The 22,741-nt window shown below is 37.1% G+C and overlaps 1 protein-coding gene and 1 long non-coding RNA gene across 3 annotated transcripts in view; one reads left to right on the top strand and one right to left on the bottom strand.

Moving 5' to 3' along the window:
• The window catches only part of LOC122794345, a 587,167-nt gene that overhangs the window by 440,110 nt on the left and 124,316 nt on the right, over positions 1-22,741 (bottom strand). The window lies entirely within an intron of this gene.
• Positions 1-22,741, top strand: part of RHAG (Rh associated glycoprotein) — a 394,323-nt gene that overhangs the window by 326,853 nt on the left and 44,729 nt on the right. Inside the window, exon 8 of one of the 2 annotated variants that reach the window (XM_044062656.1) lies at positions 16,551-16,624. In XM_044062656.1, the coding sequence (XP_043918591.1) occupies positions 16,551-16,624 (74 nt within the window). Of the gene's footprint in view, positions 1-16,547; positions 16,625-22,741 lie in introns of both variants that reach the window. The other variant, XM_044062657.1, reaches the window with a different exon arrangement.

Consider the following 22,741-nt stretch of genomic DNA (forward strand, 5'->3'; position numbering starts at 1 on the left):
TCCCTATTTCTGTTTTCATACTGAATGTCTGGGATTTGCATCTCCACATAACCCCACTCTTTGTGGATTACTGCAATGAAAATGGGAAAAACTGGACTATGAATACAGCCTAAATCTCTTGCAGAGGGTTAAACAGCCTAGGGAAGATGAAGAAGACATGGGGGGGTGTTAATTCACCCTGAAACAAAGAACATGAACCTAAAGATGTGCCTCTGGCTAACCCAGAGTTGTTCACTCACACAGAAGGTCCTTGGTTGTTCCTCAGAGTAGCCACTATGTTTTGCCTTTAGGGATCCTGTTGTACTTAACCTTCTTTTTCTCAACAAGCCAATAGTGCAGGAAGCATTAGAACCAGATGGGAGAGAAAACAAATGAAACAAAAAAAAAACTGTGTCCAAATCCCAAAAGCAATAAGTAAAACAGATTTTACTGAGAAATAAAGATTTTTGTGCTGACGTACCTGCTAGAACAGCTTTAATAAAGCATAATACTGAGACTGCATCGGGAGATAAGGTAAATCAGAAACCATACAAGGTACCAAAGTACCAAAGAAAACAATAAATAAACTAAGGAAAATGTTTAAGTTAGTAGTTACTTAGGAGTTCCAAAGGGAATGAACAGTCTGATTGTGAGGTCCTTATGTTGGATGGTTTCAGAAGATTTGCAATGGTTTACAGAAACTGAATAAGATATCTAAATTTGAAACTTACCAATACCCAGAGTGAATAAACTCAAAGATAAGTTTAGCAAAATAAGTTTTTAACCACCCCAAATGTATCATTCTCTTCACCCCTAAAGCCAAATAGAAGACAACATTCTTCACCACTTAAAGTCTTTTCTATTATATTGTCTTACTATGTGGATTCCTAGCCACTTTTCAAAGACTTATGGATAAAGTAAGAAAACCTCAGCACAGGTATCCAACAGTACACCTTGATATTGTATGAATTTATTCAATTGATTAGGAATCACATTTACCCAAATTTTACAATTCACCAGTCTCTTTAAGAGAAGCGAGAAGTAAGCATTATGTGACCAAAGCCAGTTGCTTAGGACATATATAATGAGAGAGAATTAGACCCCAAACAAATAAAATCCCCAAAACTCCCCTATGTATAGTACCACACTGCAAGTGAAAGCTTTTTTAGGTCTAGTAGGCAACTATAGAAAGTTTCTACACAGTTTTGCTACCATAGTCTGTCCTGTGACAGAAATAACCAATGGTCAGGTCTCCATTCAGAAAAACAGACCATTGCAGCAGATAAGCTTTTTAACAAATTAAAAACTATGTTTTACTTACAACCAGTTTTAGTTGAGCCTGACTAAAATAATCCCTCTGTTGTGTACAGTGGTCCATCAGAGATTATGTTAGGGGTTGTGCTATCTCTAGAAGCAAATGGTGAGGAACTACCAGTCTTACATCTAAGCAGAAAGTTGAATAAGATCAAGACAAGGTACACTGCTATAGAACAGAAATGTCTCACAAGTGCGGACTGTCTTTCCTTCAGTATTAGTTATTAGGATGCAGCGTCACTGTGGCAACTGACCACCAGCCCTGCAATGGTGATAGAAGCACGGGGACATCAACACCAAATTAAGCAGGTGAGCTTTATCCCTGCCACCCTTAAATGTTACTGTTATACATAAGCAACAAACATGCAAATGATGATAGGTTATCCATCGCAGTTATGATATAACAAACTGTTCTATGCTAGGAAGGGGGTGTCAATGTAGCATAGTGACTTTTCACTTGCGTAAAAGTGTTCATGTACTATCTGTTATGGTAGTAAAATATTTTAATAGCCAGTCATACTGTGTATATATTATGTAATATGGTAATGCTAGTTTGTAACAGATAGGTAGATGTTAAGCACCTGCATGGGCACTGTTAAAAGGAAGGTATGCCAATCCAGCAGGTAGAGATATTCACCAGTCTTAAAGACTTAAAGAGAGATTTTGAAGATCAAGAGTGTAGACTTTTGAGGATATCATAATCAGAAGAAGCTGTGATTATACCTCTCAAGTGTACAGATTTTCACTCTAGATATTTGCCTCACATTTTTAGCCTGTTACTCATAAAATTGTGATTTTCTGGCAAATCATTGGCAAGTCATTGAGAAATGAAATTCAGAAAATAATGACTGACATTTGAGATTCAAACTTCGTACCCTTCAGAAAATCAATTCTAATGTAAAACCTGTTATTCTATCAAGTGTCTAAGTTTGTAAGAACAATATTATAAAATTGTCCCCATTATTTATGGCTTTGTCCAAATTTCTTACTCTAAGAGGTTGAAAGCTGTGGCAGTAGCATTACCTATATAGTTGTAGAAGCTGTGGAATACCACCTTACCCCTTCAGTACCAGTTTACCTGTAGATTTACCGAGACTCTAAGCTTTGGATATAAATGAAAACTTCAGCATCAAGTAAAGGAACTCCATAGACCGATGCATTTAAGACAGACTTTAAAGACTGAACTGAACTTGAATTGTATACCTCTGTTTTTAAGTTGAAATTAACTTTGAGTTGGCATCTGTACATATTTGTAATGTATTTATTTACACTACATTGAACTGCAAAAGTATTTCCAACGAGATAAACGTGCAACCAAAGCATGAATGCTTGCAATGTCAAAATGTTGAAACACAAAATTTTAACAAAAGCATTTTAAACAGTCAACTTACTGAACAATTGGAACACTAAACATACAAAAGATAGCAAAAGGAAAATAATTTCCTTTTGTGATTTCTAAACCATAGCCACACAATAGCATTCAATCTTAATTTGTCTAAATAATGGTAATGTTCTCAAAAAGAGTTTTTCTAAAGTAGGTAATAAGATTAAAATTAGGATTAGGATTAGGATTACCAAGCATTAAGGTGGTGGGCAGTTGTGCTTCAATATTACATATGTGCTGTGAACATTTACAAAACAAGGATGTACGTAGTAAACAAGGCCATTTATGACAGAAATGTCTAACAATTTTTAGATATTTTATACAAAGGTGTGAGTCAAGCTTATTTTGACAAAAATGATTTAGATAAGAAGTTGGTTGTAAAAAAAAATCTGAATAATATATATGTGTGTGTGTGTGTGTGTGTGTGTGTGTGTGTGTGTGTGTGTGTGTGTGTGTGTGTGTGTGTGTGTGTGTGTGTGCGTGTGTATAAAATGCGTGAGCACGCATAAATGAACTAATGTGTCTGTGTCTGTGGTTCTGTGTGCATGTCTGGGAACTAAATGTAACACTGTAGCATCTTACACAAAACTTTAAAACTCCAGTGAAATATCTATGAATGGCATTGCTTATGTAGAGTCTGAGTTGAGATAAATTAAGCAAGATTAACAGATTTTCAGATATTCTACATAAGGAAAAGACAGTTTCTGAAGTTGATGTCTTTCTTTTATTAAGGAAAACATGCATACAACTTACATTACATGTATATGAAAATCAGAGCAACTGTAATGGTTTCCATGTTGACCTCTCCGGCTACCTTTTAATGTTTCACTATAGTGGGTGGAGTTTTAAAGGTAGTACAGAGTGGGTAGTATAGAAGATTGTAGGGATGAAGCCTAAGGTGCACCAAAACAACTCCATCTGTTAGTTTGAAGTTATAAGGCTGCAAGAATAATTCTGGAGCTGTGAAGTGTCTAGAAGAGTGAACTTCCACACTAAGATTGTATGATATATGAGGCTCTGAATATTGGCCATCAGCAACAGCAAGTAACTATAGGGGCCAAAGTGGATAACAAACTTGACCAGGTGTCTATCTGAGTTTTAAAGAAATTAGTAGTGGAAAACTTCATTAATGACAGACACTGTTAAAAGCATGGCTGTGTGAAATTTATAAGGAAGTCATAGTGCTGACTCTTTTATCCACCTCCATCAGAAGACCAAGCAGTCCTATGATAAAAGTTTGACAGCTTCATGTTGTTCTGTTGATTCACTTGAGGTCATTATGACTTATCCTAATGGGAGTTTGCAGTGCATTGTTTTCTTGCAGAGTTATAACATTTGTTAACTTTTAACAGAGCTCTTACTTTTGTTATTTTGTTAGGTAAACATATTTTTGTGCATCTGGCTAACTTCCACATTATTCCAGTGCTACTACATTTTCTGGGGGAGGACAGCATTTTCAAACAGCTCTGCTTTGGGTAGGTTTTGGTGTTTTAACAGTTCTGTAGCTTTTCATAAATTCAAATCAAGCTGAAAACAGGTTAATTCCAAGCAAGTAGATAAACCAGGGTCAAAAAACAAAGAAATACCACCTCAAAGAAACCACAAAACACTGTGCTTCATTTCAAATAAATAAAAACATGGAGTTTTTATTTTATTTGTTTTAAGTAAAGTGTAGTATTCTGCAGTTTTCTGAGCCAACATTTATTTGTTATTTTCTGTAGGTTCGTTAATGTGTTTAAATTTGGCCATATGGCAGAATAAGGAGATTTGCTTCTGTCTGTGCAGGAGGTTAACTTCTCCTCATTGTTCCTGTGCTACCACAAATGTAGTTATGCCTACCTTGCGTACATAGCCTACCTTGACCTTGCCAAGGCTTTTGACACCATTCCCCACTCGGGAATTATAGAAAACCTCACCAGCCTGAACATCAACCCCTACGTCATGAGATGGGTTGTCAACTGGCTTACAGACAGAACTCACACAGTAAGAACAGCAGGCTCCAGGTCCGACTCTAAACCAGTCACAAGTGGTGTCCCACAAGGCTCGGTCCTGGGACCCCTACTGTTCGGCATATACTGCTCAGAAGTACAGGCAAGCACAGGAGGACTATGGCTAACCAAGTTTGCTGATGACTGCAAACTGGAAGCTGTAACTGACTCTCTGGCTGACACAGACATTCTCCAAAAGGGCCTTACTGAGACGGACACCTGGTGTCAAAGTCATGGTCTCAAGCTAAATGCCAAAAAATGCATAGTCATCCAGTTTGGGAAAAACAAAACACCCATGAATTACCACATAGGTGGCAGCCCCCTTAATACAGAAGAGGTAATAAGAGATCTGGGGACCCAGGTAGATAGTAATCTCTCCTTTGACAATCATATTGCCAAAGTAGTTAGGAAATCCTTCTATGTAGCCCATCTAATTACTAAAGGGTTCGCATCTAGAAATAAAGAGGTTATAGTGCTCCTCTACTCGTCACTCATCAAACCCATCATAGAGTACAGTGCCCCATTTGGGATGTACCTCACAAGACACTTCCAACAGCTGGAAAGACCACAAAAGTACCTCACCAAGAGGATTACTGGCCTCAAACATATGTCCTATGCAGCCTGACTGGAAAAACTCCAGTTGTACTCAGTCGCATATCGCTTACTCAGAAGTGGTCCCTGCCTGACTCAGAATTGATGGACATGCTTCACCTAAAGAAATCCAAGTCACTGCGAGCCACTCACTCTAGTGAGCTAAACCTCGCCACAACAATAAATATAACATGCTGGAGGGATAGATTCCTGTCACAGAGACTCCCCTTCTTTGGAACAAAATTCCTAACTACATTAGGCAGAGCCCTTCACTAACACTCTTCAAGAGAAGCCTTGAAGAGTGGATGAGTAACAGAAAATACACCCCTGGGATCACTTCATTGGCTCTTTTTGACAGAGGCTCAGTTAATTAATCAATGGGGCGGCGAAAGCAGACACATTCTGGCTAGGCTTATAAATGCCCTTGGGCAGATAGCCTAGTACCTACCTATGAACCTATGAACCTATGCTTTTGAGGAGAGATGGAGATTTAGCAGTGTTGCAGCCTTCCATAGTCTTTCCCATGGCAACATTTAAATCTCTGACAAACAACTGGCTGAGAGCTTTGCTGTTGGCTGTGCCAATGTATGCAAAGTATTGCAAACATCGGAATTAAGTGTTTGTTTCTGCTTCTGCAACTGGTCAATATCTCCACCATATGTCCATGCTACTGCTCATTTTGGAGGGGTCATTTGTAACTACCCATACTTTGATCATGAAATGGAGTTAGGGCATGGTTACAGTCATTGTTTAATAGCTCCTTCATAGCAATTGACATCTGACTGGCTGAGGACTTTGCTATATACAGTGTCCCGTGTTTAATTTTGGAGCTTATCCCACAACATAACATGCATGCTTGTGGTACGTACATGAGAGGCATGTGCACAATTTGGCAAAGTTATTTTGATTTATTATAATCTCTGCTGTTAGGTTTTCTAATGTGGAGTTTTTTATATACTGCTTGATGGGACTGATAATGTTTATCCTTTGAAATAAACAGTGTGCCTGTTTCAAAAATTATGCATCATTGAAATTGATTGAAAATACTAGGTAAAATATGTTTTAACCTTGGTTTAAAAATACTAGGCATCACCAAATATAGTTGCCATTTGATTATAGTGATATCATATAGGAAGAAATATGAGGATTGGTCCATGTTTATCTATATTATTGAAACAGTGTTTGAACTGTACGATTCATGATGTAAACAGTAATTAGTTAGCTATTATTATTATTTTTTTACTGCAATGGAAATTTGAGCACAGTATGGTAATTTATCTGAAGTATGATAGACTATAAATTTCATGATAAAGAAAAAAATCATTTAAATATTATGTGTCTAAAACAGTAATGATGTTGATGTAATCAGTTGTGGGAAAAACGAGAGGAGACAAATGCCATGGGTGACATCCAACATGTTTTTATAACAAATAGATCCACTGCATCCATTATAGATTGACTTGTTGGGTAGCATCTGTGTGCCTCATGATGTTTCTAAATGTGGTTTAGATGGCATTATAGATTCATCTAAGGCTTCTAATTGTGTTGAGCACTTGGATTATTTAAAAATTACGAGACTTGCGTGACGAAAAAAGCCTTATCTCTTATGTTTTCTTATTTGGAGCTGAGAAAATACCACTTGTATAGGGGAGTAATCTCATTTTTAAAAACATGAAAGTTGTATGGTATCACAAATGCTCTACCATAGGCCTTGTGTTGAATTCAGTTTATAAATTTAAGTTCTCCCCCAAAATAGTAGCATACACAGGTGACATTACAGTATTAAGCACTTCAGATTCACAGTTAGCTTGTTCAAATTATTAGTAAAAATTATTGCAACCTAATTTTGATAAAATTCTAAACTGGGAATATTTGTACAAACTGAAAACATTTTTTTTTTTTCAAAAACACATGCAGTTTCCCTTAAAAGCCAGCTGGAAGTGATGGTTCAATACTTGGTTGAGTAAAAATGTAGTTTGATGGGTATAAGTTTGGACAACAAATTAAAATTTGACATTTATATTAACAGACTATGTAATTTTTCACTGTTTGACATTACTGCACAGTCTGGTTCCTTGTGTTACAAATGATGTCAGAAGATTATTAGGTATTATACAATGACTAGCCATCAACATTCAAAAAGGAACATGCTTATTGGTCACCCCAACCAGCATGCCCATTGTAAATCGAGAATATATCAAAGATAAAAGTCCAGCCTCTAAGGTATCATTCAGCAGCCAGATTTTTTTTCTATTGTTATGTGGTTGACGTGCATTAGTCTGAATGAGAGAAACTCTGAAACTGAAATGCGTGTCCTTACTTAGTGACTTTGTACCTCATAAAATTTGTGGTTTTCCAACAAATCACTGAGGAACAACATCACTAAATAATGACGTGCATTTCAGTTTCAAACTTTCCTTCCTTCAGACAATGAAAAAGACAAACATTACCAGTCCTCTTCTTTATTTAGTCCACCTATTTTAAAATAAGAAAAAAAGCTGTAACCTCCAGAAAGTTTAGGGGTACTTACAATAGCAGAGAAAATACAAGAAAAATCAGATATGTTCTGCAAAACTAAAGAAACACACCTGATTTTCCTTGTATTTTCCCCATCTCTCATATCTTTCAACTGTCCGTGGGTTAAAGCTTTCTTTTCTCCCCCACCAAAAAAAAAGTAAAAGAATAAGCAACAGAGATCTTCCTGTCTCCATTGCTTGCTTTCAAAACCATTGCTGTACTGTGTAAACGTGGGAACGGAAGTCCTATATGCATGCGTAGTACATCAACAAAGCAGTGGAATCAGGAAATAAAGAACACCACGGTGCAATTATACATAGACATTATTTAAGAAAAGTAAGTAATTTGTTTCTTAAATAATGTCATTGTATAATAGCAATAACCGATGAAGTGGGTGTGGTATATTAAAGATTTATCCACAGTTGGCTTTGTTTAATCACTCAGGCTTCACCTTTGTGATTAAATCATACCAATCATGGGCAAATCTTCATTATACAATGACCCCCCCATTAATATTCAAAAACGTGCACGCTGATTGGTCAGCATGCACGTTGTAAATCAGAGTTAAAGTAATGGAAAAAGTCTGGGCAACCGAAACTTTTTCCATTACTTTAACTCTTTTTTTTTACAGCAATGGAAAAAGCAAGATCTCTGTTGCTTCACACTGTCTCACTATGTTAAACGAGTTTAACATAGCGAGACAGCTTTAAAAAAAGCAATGGATATTCTCCGTTGGTTTTTTTAAAGCTCTCTTGCTATGTTAAACTCCTTTAACATAGCGAGACAGTTTTGTAAAAAGCAATGGAGATCTTGCTTTCTCCGTTGCTTTTTTGCAAAACTGTCTCACTATGTTAAATGGGTTTAACATAGCGAGACAGCTTTAAAAAAAGCAACAGAGAGTCTCTGTTGCTTTTTTTAAAACTGTCTCGCTATGTTAAACCCATTTAACATAGCGAAACAGTTTGTAATAATCAACGGAGATCTTGCTTTCTCCGTTGCTTTTGCCCACAGCTCTGATGTACTGCGTAGGCATAGGCATGCGCAGTACATCAGAACTGCTGCAGAATACCAGACAGCTGTGGAAGGGCAGCAAGGAGGCATTATACAATGCCATTATTTAAGAAAAGTAATTATTTTTTTTCTTAAATAATGTCATTGTATAATAGCAATAACCCACTTCTGGGTGTGGATAATGCTGGATTTACCCATGGTTGGCTTTGTTTGGCCACTCGGGCTTCGCCCTCGTGACCAAACCACACCAACCGTGGGTAAATCCAGCATTACCCACACCAGGTGTGGGTTATTGCTATAATATACCACACCCAGTTATTGCTATAATACTCTGTTGAAGCCTGAATTTGATTTTAGCTTGATTATTTATTTCAGAGTAAGCAAACTCTCAGTAAAAAGTTTAGAAATCATATATCCCAGAGATAGAAAACATTCAATAAGAAGTTTTAGAAGTTATGTATCACTCCATCCTAAGACTTAATGCAGTTTCTAAGAAGAGAGCACATCATTTTGTTCTACAAGCTGGCATATGAACCATATCTAAAAGTCATATCAATATGCAGATAGACTTGCTTATATTTATTGTTTATCACACGAAGATACAAAACTGCATCATCAGATACCTTATTTATTCCAGGTATTTACAAGCACATGCTCTGTATACTTAACAGTAACATAGAAAGTTACTAGGCTTGGGCCCAGGAGACCACTGAGGAGCCCAGTCCAGTTTCTCAAATGACCTAGAGCACTGCCTGGTTAAATGACTTGCTCAAAGTATTACAGTAGGTAAATGGGCCCAGAGGGAATCAAACCCTGAGGTACATAAAGCAGCTGATTAACAGCCTTAATCATCTACAGTAACTGCAATATCCATCAGCAGCCCATACCATCTAAAAATCAGGTTCATTTACATGTTTATTTCCTAATATGTATTGCAGAACATTTAAGTAAAGAAACAATGATTATACAATAATAAGTACAGAAAGTGGGGTGCTGCTGTTAACGATCAGCTGTCTGAGAATAAGTGAATAAAATCCACAGTAATATAAAGTATACTCAATCTGAAAGCAATGCAGTCCAAGTAAAGTTATCCCAAATCTCTCAATGGCCTCTGCAACAGAAGCAGCAGACAGTCACTCATACAGATGCCTCAGGGATGAAAGCTATATAGTCATATAGATATTCCATACACACACTTTCTTCAACTGGTAATCTCAACAACAAATCATTGTAATTCATCAACATCAACCTTAGCCAAGTTAAAGTGTGCTTCCTTTAACCTTCCACCTATCATGTTTGATTCAGCTAAGAAACAACTGAGCCTATAATCCAGCACAATTGCACCTGACTGTATACTTGGTGAGTACTTAAAATAACTATTCTCATAAGTAGATATATAAAAGAAAACTATGTACCTAGAATATGGAAAATGCTACCGTATCATCCAACACAAATGTGACCGAACAAACCACAGGCCAATTACTATCCTGTCACTACTGTTAAAAAACTAAAAGTAATTTCTTTACAAGCATCTCCTTAATCACCTAACTAAAAACAATATTTTCTCTCCAATGCAATATGATTTCTGTCCAGGCCATAGTACCAAAACTGCTTTGCTTGCTTTCTTAAACATTGTAAATCAATAGCGTAATCAAGACCATTTGGTAAATACGTTTTTAGATTGATTTAGAGGTGATCTAAAGCATTCAGTACTGTCTTATGTCAGCTACTTATAACAGTACTAGCAAAACCTGATCTGAACGAAGCTCCTCTGGCTTGGTTCACAAACTGTTTCAACTGGAAGATCACAAAGTAGTTCATCGGTTTGACTATCAATCCACTTGCCTGACAAACTCTGTTAGTGTTCCGTATTAATTAGCATTTTTCATTAATGACATGCACAGCATAATAACTCATGCAATAATTGTACAATATGCTGATGGCAGCTATCATTTGCTCTGCAAAAATGTATTTTCCATAATATCATTTGCAAGGGAATGTATGCCTGCTTGTCTCCTGCTTGTTTCTTAAGGAGGTTTATGGGTGAGATATCAGGCCTACTTAAAAACATTATTATGGAAAAATATGAATGTTTATTTCTAATTATTTTTTATTATTCTATATATTATACAGGTGTAGAAAAAATGATTAATAAGAACTTTGATACTGTACAATGAAATACTGGGATTAGAAAGTTAATTTCTCAAAATCTACCATTTTCATATAAAAGGGAATGTATCTGCAGGAATTGTTTAGATATAAGAGAGTTAATAATAGAAACAACAGGGGAGCATACAAATGTAATGTGTGTACAATATGGCAACATTTCAAGCCCTGCAAACCCTGAGAACTTCACTGCATATGCAGAATTGTTCACATAAACCCTATATATGAGACAGCTGTACCTGTCCCAGAATAACAACAGGGCAAACTTCAGAAAACAAGCCACCCTGGTAGAATCCCACTATCAATAGGTTTTATAACAAAAGAAAGAAAAGCATGCCAAAATTAGGAAGTGAAATGGCCAGCAAGGTAAAAGCTCCTTCATTAAACTAACAACAAGCAACTCAAGGGGCTAATCAAGTCTACCAAAGCAAAATTTGAGGTTAAAATTGTCACCTAGGCCAAGGACAATCACAAGGCATTCTTCAGCTATTTCCATAATCTCAGGGATAATAAGCAACAATGTACTGAACTAATTGTAATAAGAGCCATCTATACTTGACCCAAAGATATAACAAATCTTCTGGCCAATAAATGTAGCTCCAATTTTACCACCCTTCATTTAGACACCTTCAGCCATAATTAACCCAACTATTGCTAGGGAACAGATCTTCAATGCACTCTCCAAGGGCAGGAATACTGCATCTATTGGCTCTGATAATATCCCAGGATGCCACTAGAATCACTATTTAATCATAGCCTCCATATAGGCTTCATGCCAAGTGAACGGACGACTGCAGCTGTCATCCCTCTACACAAGGACAGGCCATGTATAGTCCAGAGAAACTACAGACCAATACATCTGACTAGTCTTTATGGAAAGAATTTTAATTTATGGGGTCTATATTAAATCAGCAAATGCTTAAAACAGTGAATGCTGATTTATCAACCCTTTAAAAGTAAAAGCTTGAAATCCTGAAGACATGGAACAGCAATTGTTTTCTCAGGGAAAAAAAATCACTGTTCCACAAAAAAAAAAAAACTTCAAAACGCTAAATAAAGTGGGGGGCTTTACCCCACACTCCCGATGTACCAACTCCGAGATCGCACCACAGTGGAGGAAATGGCAAAATCCCAAAAATGACCCACCGATTTTTTTTTCCCTGGGAAAAAAACACTGTTCCGTGTCTTCGGGATTTCAAGCATTCGCTTTTAAAGGGTTTGTAAATCAACATTCACTAATTTAAGTGTTCGCTGATTTAATATAGACCCAGTTCATCACAGAAATGATAAAAAATGACATAGCAAATGATTAGACATTCAGTCTAACCCAGATTGGTTTTGTCAAGTGCAGGTCATGCTTATCCAACTCTATCTTGACCTGGTCAAAGCATTCGGCATAACACTGTACTCGGGTACTGTAGAAAAACTCACAAAATTAGGTATAGAATCTTATGTCACCCACTGGATAACCAGCTGGCCCACAGATAGAACCCAAGAAGCTAGGGTAGGGTAATCTATCTCCACAAACAGGCCAGTCACTAGTGGAGTCACAAACTCAATGCAGAGGCCACTCCACTTTGGCATCTACTTCTTTGAAGTCAAGGCCAACAGCAAGGGCCTCTGGCTAACCAAGATTCCTCTGGATGACAAAGATTACAAAAGAATGCAGACTAGACACAGCCATAGAATCCTGCAAAGACATAAATGCCCCCCAGGGAGGCATGTCACAGACTAATAACTGGTGCCAGAGCAACAGTCTAAAACTTAGTACCAAAAAATGTATAATGGCATCCTTTGGGAAGATGGCTATCCCTGAGAACTACCACATTGATAATATACCCATAAGAGTAGACCCAGCGGTCAGGGATTTGGGAATGCATGTGGATAGTAGCCTGGCCTTTGACAATTATGTGTTTATGATAGTGAGGAAATCATTCAATGTTGTGTGACTTATAAGCGGATGCATGGCATCTAGATCCAAGAATGTCATTGTTCCACTGTACTCATCCCTCATTAGACCAGTCACTGAGTACAACACTCCCTTCAGTATGTACTTGACTGGGAATACACAATAACTACAGCATTCACAGAGGTTCCTCACAAAAAGAATACAAGGCATAAACAACATGTCCTGCATGAGCCATTTCAAAGCCCTAAACCTGTGTTCATTCTATAATAGACTGCTGAAAGGGATCTATGCCTGGCCTACAAAGCATCCTCTGAGTCCCTAATGGACCTGTTGCACATCCACAAAGCAAATGGTATCAGATATACCCAATCTAGGGACTAATCCTTGTCTACGACATAATTATGATATGTTGGAGGGGCAGGTATGTGCCTCAGAGACTACCCCTTTTCTGGACAAGGCTTCTGTGAAGATTGGGTGAAGATAGATGAAGACTGCCAGCCTAGCCAGATAGAATTTTGGAGATAATTCTGTCAGCTGTAAATATTAATGTAAGCCACAGGCTTGTTGTCTCAAATGGTAAAAATAGTGTTACATGTTGAACTGAAAAAAATGTAACAACAGTGCACTCTACTGACCAAGTAAAGCATGTTGTGACCCTTTGATGTTAAAACTCGGAGTCAGTGAGTCTAGAGTGAGGCATCCTGCCTATTATTGTAAGGCCAGAGTTAATGGCTAGAATTTGCATGCATAAATGTCCTTTATTGCTCTGGTTTCTGCCCACAGGTGAAGAATGTAAATGTAGTTTCTGTTAGCCTGGGCACCCAGGGAAGTGTGAAGAATGATGTAATGTGAACCAGGAATGTGATTTTAAAAACAGAGATAATCAGAGAGCATTAAGCATTTTTGTCTTGACCATCCAACTCACCAGCACTGTCTTGCTCTATATGTAAGTTTATCTTAGATTTGTGTTTTGTCTTAAAAATAGCTAAAAACTAGAAAGATTAGACCAAGTGTTTTTCTGTGATGTCAGAACTGTACTACTGAATTATTTTAATTATTTCCCTGTGATCTCTGAACTCTTGACTAGCTCTGTGTAGTAAAAAAGTATTGTCTTGTGTTTTCACTATTTATTAATCAATATTTTTAAACCCTTTCAACTATGGCTGTTTTTGTAGAGATAATTTAAGCTCTTTAGAGTACTTGCATGCCTTTGGTAAAATTGTACAAAGCCACTTCTGTAGCTTTAGCCCTGGGCTATACTACCAATTGGATAATAATATTGCACAGTAATAATTGGACATCTTTTTAAGGGCCTTTGAGTGGCTGATAAATATTAGTGGGTGGTGGCAGGTGGTACTACCTTATAGTCTGGGAAAAAGGGGCACAGCTGGAGAACCTGTGCTAGCCTTTCCCAGGAGTGTCTGTGTGGTTGTATAAACTCTTCTCATAGTGTGTGTGTGTGTGTGTGTGTGTGTGTGTGTGTGTGTGTGTGTGTGTGTGTGTGTGTGTGTGTGTGTGTAAGGTACTTGGGCATGGACATAAAACACTGGTTGGACAGAGAGGGTGCTGGAGGTTTTAGCTTGCCCACTAGCCTGAGATCTGGACCCTATAGCTGTGCCAGTGGGGAGTCTTATTGGGGACCTGGAGAGCGAGGGAGCGACCAGCCCCGGACTGACTGTGATCTCTGTGTGCTCTTAAGGGAAATTGCACTTTACTGTGTGTATTTGTTATCCTTTCCTCCTATATAAGATGCTCCTCACTGGTGTTAGTGGTGAGGATTGAGGCTCCGTGATTGTTGGGCCAGGGCATGGGTGTCACAGCTTTCCATCCATTTGAAATAGAGTTCTTCCCAAACTGAATTCAAGTATATCTGGGACCAGTGGATGGTGAATCAGAAATTTACCCATGGTCTGGCACCTTTGTTTCTAGCTGACATAAGCTGTCTGCAAATGCTTGTCCACCTATACCCAAGCATACATTTACCATATTTATACTCCACAGGGTATCAAAACTTATCCGATACATTTGGAAAGCATGTAGGCTTAAAAAGGTCACCTGAGGTTGTTAGCCTAGTAATCACCTATGAACCTGTGAACCTACATGTGGATATGTTAAGACTAGAAATATTGTTTAGTGTAATACTTATTTATATGCAATTTTGATATAAAGAGGTTTGCAAATAATGATATTAGGATTATACCCAGAATATAACTCATGATTTAAGTATAATGGTTATGTCATTAAGTTATGTATAAATTGATCATTACTGCAACTGATTCTTGATGCCTGAAGGACTTGTATTCTGTCTGAAAATAAGTGCTATTAGTGTGTTGTCTGAGTTAAATTTCACTTTAATAAATAATATAAACATTACAGTTCATTTAGCAGTTAGGCATTATGCATCTTCATTCATCAGTACAATTTTTAATTGCTAGTTTATACTTCTGCATCCAAGCAAAGCCTTCATGCAAACATCTGTGAATCACCTTCCACACAGCCTGACCAGCTGTAGATAGGCAGTTCATTGAGTAGCCTGTACCTGTCAATCAAGGAGTGAAATGAGTGCATGCAACATGGTTTCCATATTTGAGTTTGCATAGGTAAGTACAAGGCTGGCTGTCCTTGTGGGCCATTTTGAGCCTACCGAGTTTCTCCCTCAAAGCTGAGAATCAAACCCTACAGTATTTGTGGGTTCCTATTGTGTGATTGAAGATGCATTCTGTCAAATGCATGCATCTTGATCAAACGTGAAAGAATGAAAAGGCAAAATAGTGAGGCGGCTTTTAAGTGAATTCTTTCCCTAGGAAAGAATTTGTTTGGCCGTTTCCATTACTTTGCTGTTTTCGGCACTGTAGTGTGATCTCGGAGTTGGTATATTTAAGTGGGGGGTGTGGGGGGGGCTTTTGCTTACATGTAGTCGATTAATCATTGTTTGTTTTTTAAGCATTCGATGATCTAATACAGACCCGTATTTGTGAGGTAAACACCTTAACCATTATACCAACCCCCAAGCATGTATACATTGTAGAAGTTGTATAGCATGTGTTCTTTAAAACTGCTATACTATGAAACTCACATAATTGTGAGATTTTTGTGACAGAGGCCTAATTTACATAGGCTGTGCCCACAGACTGCAGCATATGCACACTGTCTGAAAAAAATGCTACTCACTTGTGAGTCACTGTGCAACTGAACGGCAACGTTTTAAAAATCGCATCCTTGTTTATACCACTAAGGGCCACTCAAGATGGTCTTGCATCACATGCATAACTCTATCAATACCATTATTTTTTTATCAGCTAGTCATATATTAACATCTAAGGACTGAAACATTCCTGCTAGCTTAATATGCATAGCGTACACCTCTGATCCAGACATTTAATCAAACCAGAGGTCACAGATATGCTGAAAATACAGGCACAGCAGATCTTACTTGACTTAAAACAATACCTGAATATGCCAAATGATTCTCCTCTGAATTGTTGTTTTTCATATGTGAGCAATAACATTGACAGGACTACTAGAAATTCAAAAGATTTTTACTTCTAACCATAAGGTATCAAGGATGAAATGGATTTGCCACTGTATTCCTCTGCATTTCACAAAATAATAGCAGTATTTAACTGTATTTTATTGAATGGCACTGCATATAAAGGCTTTATCATTTGTCATTTCTACTTTTTTCTACTAGCTATAGTCCTACAATGCAGGCTGCTGCCCTGGCATCTTCTGTTGGCGTTGCCCTCGTTGGAGGTACACTTACAGGTAAGAGAATCAAGGTGACAAGTTTTATGTGACGGCTTTCAAGTTTAGGTTGCATTACAATCTATATGCTGACACATGCTGTAGATAAAATTAAAGACAACTTGCATTTATAATGTATTTTTAACCTAGTGTGTTGTATTTTAAGGTGGCAGCCAAGTGACATTAATTCAAACATTTAGGAGAACCTGTAGCTGATGGAGCTAAAAATATTCCAAACGACATTAGATTAAACCAAACTTAGTCACATAAACAAATAATAGGAATTTACTTTAGTTTCATTAGGAGCACAACATAGGCTAAAGTATTCTGCAAAGCAAAGTCTAATTTCAGGTTTTATATGTTTGCTTGTTTGTTTTATCTTCAGAAACATACTGCATAATCACACTGAAAAATGCATTTATAAGGCAATAACTGAAAGGTAAAATCATGATAAAGTTAGATACCTGCAGTACTTATTTGGCTTTAGAAATTTAAAAAAAAATAATTTGAGGTTTTCTGTCACAATAAGAAAATTAAACATTTTCACATTCTAAATTCCTCTCATTTGAAACACCTTTTGATACATTAGAACTTACATTTTGTTCCGTGCTAATTTAAAAAAAAAAAAAAAACAAGAGTTAAAATGTCTATTTTTCTAAAATATTAACTATGATGTTAGGCCTGTCTGGTGATCTGAAAGGTAAAATATTAAGTCAATTACCTCCCAGCGACTGATTTTTAGATTTCCTTCAGGGATGACAGAAGTTAATGCATTTAGTAGAGTTCTTTCGTACCCTAAGGCATTTTCGTGAGATCTTTGTGGGTAACTGATGATTCTGAAACAAGCAGCAAAGAGTTTGTTGGTATCATCTTTCCCAATGAGAGTATTTTCTTAACTAAGGTGAAATAACTGTAGAGCTAAATACTTTAACAGTAGAGTGGCAGATGACTCAGAAACTTGAGTAAGAGGGGTATAGAAGTATTTGCCTCCATAAGAATAAAATAGTTTTTAAATTTTTGTTCAAATATTATTTAAATGAAACCTTTCAGTCACAAGTTCATTTGACAACTGTGATTTTGGAGGAGACATTGGGAGTTGTATAAATCATACATATAATCTCTTTGGAGGAGACACTGGGAGTTATATAAATCATACATATAATCTCAACGATCTGAGGCCACTGCTGTATGCAGATTGCAGTTTAATGATCTATTGAGATTCTAATTCATATTTTGGTTTCATATCGTGAACAACATCTATTTAGCTACTTAACATTTTATCATTTTATTTCAATGAACTACACATTAAAGGTATTTTTTTCTGTAGTTATTTATTAATTGCCAGCATTTAATTGCATAGCAATTTTTTAAAAGATGTTCATCCACGCTGACTATGATGAATGCTTTTTAAGGGAACTTATGGAAAAGCACACCTATTTAAACATCACAGTTTTCAGAACTAACAATATTCATCTTTGATGCCTACAGAGGACAGCCAGTTGGTGTTTGACTCTCAACACCCTATAAGTAAGGTCAAGGAAAGGCACATTCCCTCCGTAAAATCAGATAATGCTTAGAGCTGCCCTGAGCAGGAGCATTAGAATAAAATGGCTTACAAACCATTGAGGAATGTTAGAGAATTAAGATTATTAAGGAAAAATATTTGTTTTCCTCCCCATGTGTTAATTATGTTTTTCTGTTTAGTTAATCAAGTGCATACCATTGTTATTAAGGAGACTTCCTCATTGATCACAATGGAAGACTATCTCATGTTGTAAGATCAAAACGATTGATTATATGAAAAACACTTTTTCATTTAATCATTTTTTTGAATGTTGCTTTCTGTTACATTGCAGAACTTCTGTATATTCATCTCTACTGCCACTGACAGTTCAGGTAAAATGCCAAGAAGTATAAACTAAAATATTTTGTACTACATGGAATGCCACAGTCCAGAGCACATTAGTCAAAAAGTATTTTTAGTATTTAACCAGTAACACATTTGAAATTACAAACCTTAAGCAAATTTGTTGTTTCCATGTAAGTGACAATTTTAGTGATCAACATTATATATTACTGGCACATTATACCTCTCAGCTGTCCGGATTTTCACTGAATGCCCAGATGTTTGCGTCATACTTTGGTCTGTTCCTCAAAAATGTGATTTTCTGGCAAGTTATTGAAGACTGACATCACTAAATAATGACAGACATTTGCGTTTCAGACTTCATATCCTTCAGGAAATACATGCTAGCACAAAACCTGTTCTAACAACTTACTAAGTTTATAAGGACAATATTTAAAATCTGTCTCTATTTTTGGGCCTTTGTCCCCAATTATGTTCAGGTTCGTCCAGATTTCTTGTGTCAAGAGGTTGAGAAGTATACCTATGATAATAATTTTAGGAATTCCATTATAATTTATTACAGCATTCTGAATGAATAAATGTTTAATGCAAACAATTTCTCATTTAAATCTGGTTATTTGTCACTGTTTAATCGATCTTTGAAGCCATAGCTGCTAGGATAGTGAATCTTTATGTAATGTATGATATTATTTGATGTCAGGTGTAGCTCGATAAACTTATGGATGCATTTATTACTGTATGATATTATTTGATGTCAGGCGTAGATCGGTAAACTTATGGATGCATTTATTACTGTATGATATTATTTGATGTCAGGTGTAGATCGGTAAACTTATGGATGCATTTATTACTGTATGATATTATTTGATGTCAGGCGTAGATCGGTAAACATATGGATGCATTTATTACTGTATGATATTATTTGATGTCAGGCGTAGATCGGTAAACTTATGGATGCATTTATTACTGTATGATATTATTTGATGTCAGGCGTAGATCGGTAAACTTATGGATGCATTTATTACTGTATGATATTATTTGATGTCAGGCGTAGATCGGTAAACTTATGGATGCATTTATTACTGTATGATATTATTTGATGTCAGGCGTAGATCGGTAAACTTATGGATGCATTTATTACTGTATGATATTATTTGATGTCAGGCGTAGATCGGTAAACTTATGGATGCATTCGTTTATTACTGTGTACAACACTCTTACTAACAATTTATATTGTCTGAGAAGAAGAACTACTAGTACAAGCTGGTCTTGAAAGGGAAATTGGTCAAAGCAATTCATTTCAACTTGCCAAAGGTAGTTTTGGCAAAGGTTAATAACGTAAAGGTTTTTGCTGAAACTGCCTTCAGCAAACATTGCCCAAAAATTTTTTGAAGGGAGGAAAGGCAAGCCATGCAAAATATTGTCAGGTAAAAAGTTATTTAGATTGGAATACTAACCAGAAATAAGAGAAAATGTGATTTAAGAAGTTTTAATGACCATTAAGAGCTCACAGACAATGATTACTATCTGAGATTAGAATGACAATAATGTAGGAAGTTTGCAAAAATTAGTCTAGTAGGGAATATGTGCCAGGAAAAGAATTTGGGCAACTAAAGTGGATGTACTTACTGTTTGATGTCTAGGTCAGAAATAAGGTAAATTACTGGAAAAAGAGAAGAAGTTGAAGTTTATGCTCTCAAGCAGAGTCAAGTTGATTTCCTGGATTCAAGTCTTTAACAGTCCAGATAAACTGTGAAAGTTGTTAAGCAAACTTGGGGAAGAATATAGACTGCAGAAATACAGAGATCCATGCATTGCCCAGTGTTACCTGGCTAAGGAGCCATTTTGGATTATTGCCATAATGAGGCATGTTAGCTGCAAGTAGGAAAGATTATAAGATATTTACAACAGTAAAGCAGATTCACCACATCCAGTCATCCAGCAAAACCTTTGGTGTTTCAGATATCCCCAGGGTAGGGTTTATTCCCCTCCATTCTCTAAGTATCATAGGACTTCAAATAGAAAAGAGACATTATCCCTTGCCATCTTTTGCTCTTTTTTGTTTGTTTGTTTGCTACATCATTGAGTACAAATGGATCAGCCTCATCCAGGTATACCACATTCAACTGCTTTGCGCATGAATTCCAGGTAAAGTCAGAAATGATGGAGGGACAAAGACCACAAATCAGGGACAATTAGTAAACATTGTACTCATTTACTTAAAAAGTTAAGAAAATAACAGATTTTGCATCAACATGCATTTTCTAAACAATAAAAAATGCTAAACTCTAATGTCTGGCAATGCTGACTAAATGTACTCCTCAGTAATTTACCAGAAAATCAAAACTTTTACAAGGAACTGGGCAAAGTCAGGGACATTCTACAAAATTCTGGATAGCTGAGATGTATGCATCCTGGTGATTATCATACATATAAGTACCCATCTGAGCTATTTTTATACTAAATTGTAGTGGCATCTCATTGAATTTAGCATTGGTATGTGCTTTCCTCTTTTATAATTCTGATACATTGGAAAATGTCCTGACTGAAATCACTGTTGCAGTATTCCAAATAAATGGGTTATTACTGCTGAAATCCAGAGGGGGTACCAAAGCTTAACCTTTTCTTGATTGTGTGTCCAATGTGTAACCTCATCTCATAACCACAGGGATATATAGACAGACATATGAACATAGATACTCTGTCTATCTTGCAGTAAGCCCAAATGCAGGTCATCTCAGACTAAATGCAGTCTTGGGTATTGACTAGCATTTCTATGGTATTATATTGGGATGAAATGGCTAGGTTTGAAATGACCTCCAGGTTGATAGCCTGTTAATCTCCTATGATCCTATGTATCTATCAGACTTGTCACCATTTCATCATTTGTACCATAGATTCTTAAAAACTGATATCTACCCCAATGGGGAGTCTAGACAGATTACAGATGTCCAGAAAAGGTATTACAACCCCTTGTAAAAGGCATTCCTAGCCCTTCTCTTGTCCCTCCAGTTCTGGAGGCCTTCTTAGATGCTTTCCAGTCTATCTCTGCTACCCCTAATTCATAGCCTCCTGCCCCAAAAAGGCCAGATATAGTTTACAAAATTCCACATGAATTCAAGTTGTTATATAAAAATCCTGTGGCAGACCCATTTGCAGTTACTCTCCCTTCTGATAATCTTTCTAAACATCTTCCCAGTGCCAATGCTCTCCCTTCAGACAAAAACAGTAGGGTCATGGCTAGCCGGAGGAATTTAGATCTCCTCTGCTTTGGCATTCAGGACTACTAATTGCCAGATACAGAAGACCAAGTATCTGTTATCCATATTCAATTCCTTAAACAAAGTAGTGGTGGACTCACAGGGATAAGATTTCAAACAACAAATGTTGTCATTCCTTAATCAGGCTACTCAGGTAGCCAGACAGGACATAACATGCAGTAATGATGTTGTGGAATCCTCTGCCAGAGCAGCTGCTACTGGCTTTGTCATTCACAGGTGTACATGGTTGCTTAATCAACCCATGCCAGAAGTCTTCAAAGCCAAGCTTATTGATTCTTCTTTAGACAAGAACCTTTTGTTTAGTCCACAGGCAGCCATTTTATTTAAAGCCCTACAACAGCAAGACAAAACAGTGAACAATCTGTAGACAGATTCTGATAACCTGTGGGCCTAGCTACCAGAGGAATTATGCAGCCAAACCTACTTATTTTATTACAGTGGACTCCAGACCTGTTCAAATTCATAAAATGGCACCCAGAAGGAGATTTCCAGAGACACCAGAGAGGGATCCCAGATCTGGGAGCCCTCACTTCATGGAAAAATTACCGTGGCTATCAACAAATCACCCCCCACCCCTCGGTTCTGTCCTGCCCCTCTTCAAAAGGCTATCTCAGTTAATCTCAAGCTGGAAAAATATTACTATAGACTACTGGGTACTTTGTACCATATAAAAGGGTTATGCCATACTTTGGAAAGAACTCCCTCCACTGAATAGTATATCCCTGTAACCACAATCAAGTCCAGCTGCTACCATCCATACTCCAAGAATTACAGGCACAAGGCACTATAGAATCTGTGCCCACAGAATTCATGAAAAGGGGGGTTTACTCCAGACTCCTCCTAGTTCCAAGAAAAGAGGGAAATTGAAACCCATACTGGATCTCTCCCAGCTAAACACTTTCTTGAAAGTGCCAGCCTTCAAAACACTCTCCCTGCACACACTGCTGCCTCTCAATCTCCCACACAGGCATGTCTAGTCACTCTAGATCT

This window comes from Protopterus annectens, chromosome 2.part1 (assembly GCF_019279795.1).
Source record: "Protopterus annectens isolate FY-2018-M chromosome 2.part1, PAN1.0, whole genome shotgun sequence".
Lineage (NCBI taxonomy): Eukaryota > Metazoa > Chordata > Ceratodontiformes > Protopteridae > Protopterus > Protopterus annectens.